The sequence below is a fragment of the Centruroides vittatus genome, unplaced genomic scaffold (assembly GCF_030686945.1).
Source record: "Centruroides vittatus isolate TY-2023 unplaced genomic scaffold, ASM3068694v2 contig_250, whole genome shotgun sequence".
Classification (NCBI taxonomy): domain Eukaryota; kingdom Metazoa; phylum Arthropoda; class Arachnida; order Scorpiones; family Buthidae; genus Centruroides; species Centruroides vittatus.
This window is the reverse complement of record NW_027121584.1, coordinates 1,386,191-1,391,067: the sequence shown is the minus strand read 5'-3', so window position 1 is coordinate 1,391,067 and position 4,877 is coordinate 1,386,191. Positions and strand designations below refer to the sequence as shown.

The 4,877-nt window shown below is 32.4% G+C and overlaps 1 protein-coding gene across 1 annotated transcript; it reads right to left on the bottom strand.

The window, feature by feature from the left end:
- zda (peptidyl-prolyl cis-trans isomerase zonda) lies at nt 1-1,914 on the bottom strand. The gene has a single exon (XM_067265862.1). It carries the CDS (start codon nt 1,570-1,572, stop codon nt 376-378), a length of 1,197 nt encoding a protein of 398 aa, XP_067121963.1. The 5' UTR covers nt 1,573-1,914; the 3' UTR covers nt 1-375.
- Nucleotides 1,915-4,877: the final 2,963 nt, after the last annotated feature.

Sequence of the window (4,877 nt, the reverse complement as noted above, 5' to 3'; positions counted from 1 at the left end):
TTTATCTAAAATATTTTATTTTCAAAATAATATAAGAAATTGACATTGCTTATCGTCTTTCTCAAATGTGATAAACAGATATAAAAGAGATTAATGTAAGAATGATCAAATATCCCAACTAAATCACGTGCATTTAATCAATTATCACCACCAAGTCTATTTCGTATAAACATGGTATTAATTACACTTAAGAAATGTTATTTAAAGCATTTTAATTCTTCTCAAAATCAATATTTATTAATTTTATAATCAAATTTTATTTCCAATTTTTACATGATTAAATTTGAAAAATTTAATTATTAATTAATGTAGGTCAAATATTTGTTTAATAATTTATTTCATAAAATTTGTATAAAATTTATACAATTTGTGAAATTATTCTGAAGAATTAAAATGCTTATAAACTGCAATACCACATACAATTGTGAAAATACCACCTAGTACCATACTCCAGTTGGAAGAAACCCAAGACTTTTTAACTTTGGATTTTGTTTGGGGTTCCATATTACATTTAAACATTTTTTTATACATTGCTTTTGCTTGTGTTTCTTCCTGTTTCCTTTTTGAAGTTAATTTTGATAATTCTTGATGGATTATCTTTCTTTCGGGTTCTATTTGTAATGCTTGTTTCATAACATCAATAGCTTCATCTAATTGTCCTTGAGCTGCTAATATCTTTCCTTTCCTAAAAAGAGCTTTTACATTTTTTGGTTCAATTGCTAATACATTGTTAACAGATTTAATAGCAGCTTCGTATGCATCCATTTTCAATTGAGCTGCAGCAAGATTATTATAAACTTTAATTCTTATACTTACTAATTTTTCAAACTCGTCATCAGTTGGTTTTTGAAAATTCTGACCTTCATCATAATCAAGAAAATCTAATGCTCTTCTATAACAATGTACAGCTGTAGAAAAATCACCTCGTTCATACCAAAAGTTACCTCTGTCTCTTTTCTCGTCTCCAATTTGAATTCTTTGATCGACACTTAAATTTTCTTCTTCTTCCGATCTGACATCCACTAACCGTATTTTGTAATTTATGACAGAATTTGGTGGAATTTCTGGAAGTTTCCCTTGCTCTCCATAAGCTAATCTGGCAGGAACGATAACTTCGGCAAGTTCGCCTTTCTCCATTAACGTCACCGTCAAATCAAGACCCTGAACAATATCCGAATCTCCTACTATTACTGTCATATTATCATACTTTTCCACTACAGTACCATCTTCTAATTCTCCCGTGGCATCAATAACAATCCAATCACCTCGTTGTGGTCTACTTTCCAATCCTACCCCTGACTCTATTACTCTCTTCTTTAGATCATTACTTCCCAATATATCCAACCAACCATCTTCATCTGTTAATCTTGGAGTTTCATCTTCAATTCGAAACGGTTTTAATTTTGCCTTAGGCGTATCTGATTTCTTACTTTCATCATGATCGTCATCATCATTTTTTTCTGAACTATCAAAACTCTCCAATTGTGGTGAATTATCTTCAGTATTTTCTACATTAACATTTTCTGAATATTCATCGATTTTGGAATGTTGAGGCAAATCTTGTACTTCCATTCTTCTATAATATATACATATAATTTAAAACTGTTTTAATTAGTCTGAGAAAGAATCACAAACGATGAATTCAATAGAAATAGGAATATAATCAAAAATTAAGCAGATTAGAAGTTCTAGAACTATCTTGAACTGTGCAAGATGAATCTGCAGAATATTGCCTAAAGATAAATTATTTCATACCTCATGTCAATTTCCATTAAATATTGTTAATAAGAGAATAAACATAGACTTAAAAATCACTTCTACTATAATTTTTAACCGTTTCTAATACAAACGCACCTGCTGGAATGGCATAAGAAGCACTAGCAACAGTAATCACGAGTAAAAGCAGACACATCCGGCGCTAGGAGGCGCATTCTGCCACATTTCTATCTGAAAATTATTTTTCAAAAAATAAATAAATAAAATAAAATAAATTTTATAAAAAATTTTAAATCATTTTATAAGAATATAATTATTTTAATAATTAAAAATAATCAATTTTACACTAATTCTATTTTATTTCTTTACTTTCAATTTATAATCGTTGAAATACTGCATAAAAAACGGATTAATGTTAGGTACTGTACAATACATTCAATAGAGTTTTAAACAAAGTCTTATTATATATTAATATCGTTTAAATATATTAAGGTTTAGCCATTCATAAACTAATTGAATTAAGCCTAAAAGTCAAATTATTACAGAACGAAACTAAATTTAATATTTCAAATGGTTGTTTTCTAGTAAAATTTTTAATGATTATACTAAAAAATTGTCTTCTTATATCACCATTAATTTGGAGATTATTCAGTAATCTTTATTTGGGAAAAAGTACAATATACTATACTGAATAAACTATAAGAAATAGTACACACTATACCGAGTCGAAAACTTAACCGTTCCTGAGATATTAACGATTTTGTATTAAACTATCAAGGTTGGTTCACATCTACAGACACGGCACAGACAATAGTTTTCACATCTACAACCCAGCATACACAGACGCATTCAGACATACTAGGGAGTGCACGCACTTAAATCATAAAGAAATGTATATTCCCGAACTAATTCAATTAATTTCTCTTGATTCATCATTTTAACCAAGCACTGTCTGTGCGTGTCGACGATGGCGTTCATACTAACCGCGCCGGCACAGACAAAACATTCTCGCACACAATGCTGGCCGGTGCCGGCCTGTGTCTGTGCGGACACGATCCGCTCACGCGCGGTATATGTAAATATGCCCATTGAAAATGTATGTAATAATATTTTTATGTTTGTGCTGTTACGTGTCTGCCAAGTACGGTGTCTGTAGATGTGAACGAACCTTCATGGCGGACTTCTTGTCACCTATAACGTGAAAAGAGAATATAATTTTAATAAATCTTTACCCCGATATTTATAGGTATTTCACACCTTCTCCTTCTACTTCCGTGCAAGCTTGCATCTTACAGTCGCAAACTTTTTCAACATTTCCAGGTCTTTATCGAATTACATATCTCAGAAATGGTTGAGTTTTCGATCTATGTTTACTAAGGTCTTTTATTTACTCAGTATGGTAAATAATATTCTATCATATAATTATGCTGAATGTTCTCTTAACACCGTGTAGAATAAAAGACAAGGAATTTGACTTACTAAAAACACTAGAGTACCTAGATATCAAAGTAGCGACACACGAGTCATTGCCTCCATGTTCTGTCGAATGTCATCACGTGGTCTACGGGTTTACATTAAGTAATGTAAACCCATAGACCACGTGATGACATTCGACAGAACATGGAGGCAATGACTCGTGTGTCGCTACTCTGATAGCTAGGTACTCTAAAAAACATCAAGAGAAGCAAGGAAATTTCTGTCTTTCAGAAGCTTTTTTAGTTTTGGAAATAACCCTCCGATGAAATGCTTCAGGAAAAGTTTGTTAAGACTGAACTCGATCCCCTTTGTCCACATTTTAACCACGATCTTCTCGTAGCCCATGTATGCCAATCTCAGTCTGAATGTCTTATATTGGGCGGATGGCTGAGATGACAAAGGCTCTGGAGACCCGTTTCGAAAACATCAGGAATTGATGAACGAATGACCGAGCGGTCAAGATGGCAGTCTACCGCTCTGGGAGACCAGAGATCGAATCCAGACAGGTTGAAAAAGCCCCAAGAATTTTTTGTTGGTTGGCAGTCCGGACATGTTTAGGCCCCATCTTTCACCTTCATAATAGAGTCAAAAATGGAAAAAATTCTTGTTAGAATATATACTTCTTTTGCACTTCTTCATATTTAAGCAAAATCTGCTATCGAGTTGCTTCGAGACTGGCGTCAATGCAGACCAGACGAATTCGCACTGACAGCATTTTACTAAAGGCTGAATGGTAAATGCGTTAGCCTGTTGCTCTGGAAGATTTGGGTCTGAGTCCGAGCCAGGATTTCAAGAATTTTTCGAAACTGGTCTATCCTGGATATGCTGGGTCCCGCATCCTAGAAACACCATTGTGGGCATGGCCAAACTCATAATACATTTGAGAAAAGGCTTTTTTATTATCCAAAAAGCAAAAGAGAATGAAAAAATCTACCATACATGTGCTTTAGTCATTTGAATTAGTTGAATGTTTCGTTCGAATTCAAGCAAAATCCTTTAACACATATTGATGCGTGGTATCTTTCTAATAATTCCTCTTGCATTAAGTCAATACAGTATTAATATGAAAGCTTTTTTTGTTTTTCGTCTTATGAATACTAAGATTTTTTTGTCATGCTTATAATGGATTCAAGCTAATAACAGAGCGATCGGGTGGTGAAGAAATGTATCAGATGTATGCAGGATAAAGTACCCATAAAAATCCAGAACGGCATACTAACACTATCACCCTGGAATGTTCGGAAATCAAAAATACTGCGCTATCTTAATTTCGGACCAATTTAATTCACAAATTTGCGATTATACTATTGAATTTCTGACCGAACAGTACAAAAATTTACAATTAAACTTTGATTGAATAAGTACAGTACATTCGTGAATATCCGACTGTTACTTGTATCAAAAACCGCTAAGCGCTGGCAGAAATATAATCGCTTGAATTATAACGAAATATGTGTAATCATAATGAAAGCATTTTAAAAATTCTTAACATTTGTTTTATCTGATATCTCTAAATTTCTAATATAAAAATTTTAAATGGTTTCCGAATAATCGAATTAAAATAGCGCATGCCTTCCAAGCGAATAATATTTTCGACTTTACTCCGAGAATTAAATTTAGAAACGTCTTTAAACTTATCTAATCTATAAATAACAATTTTAAAATTTATGTAGAAATAATTTTTT

Coding starts and splice junctions, on each gene's coding strand:
- zda (XM_067265862.1), bottom strand. CDS start 1,572: ATGGAAGTACAAGATTTGCCTCAACATTCCAAAATCGATGAATATTCA.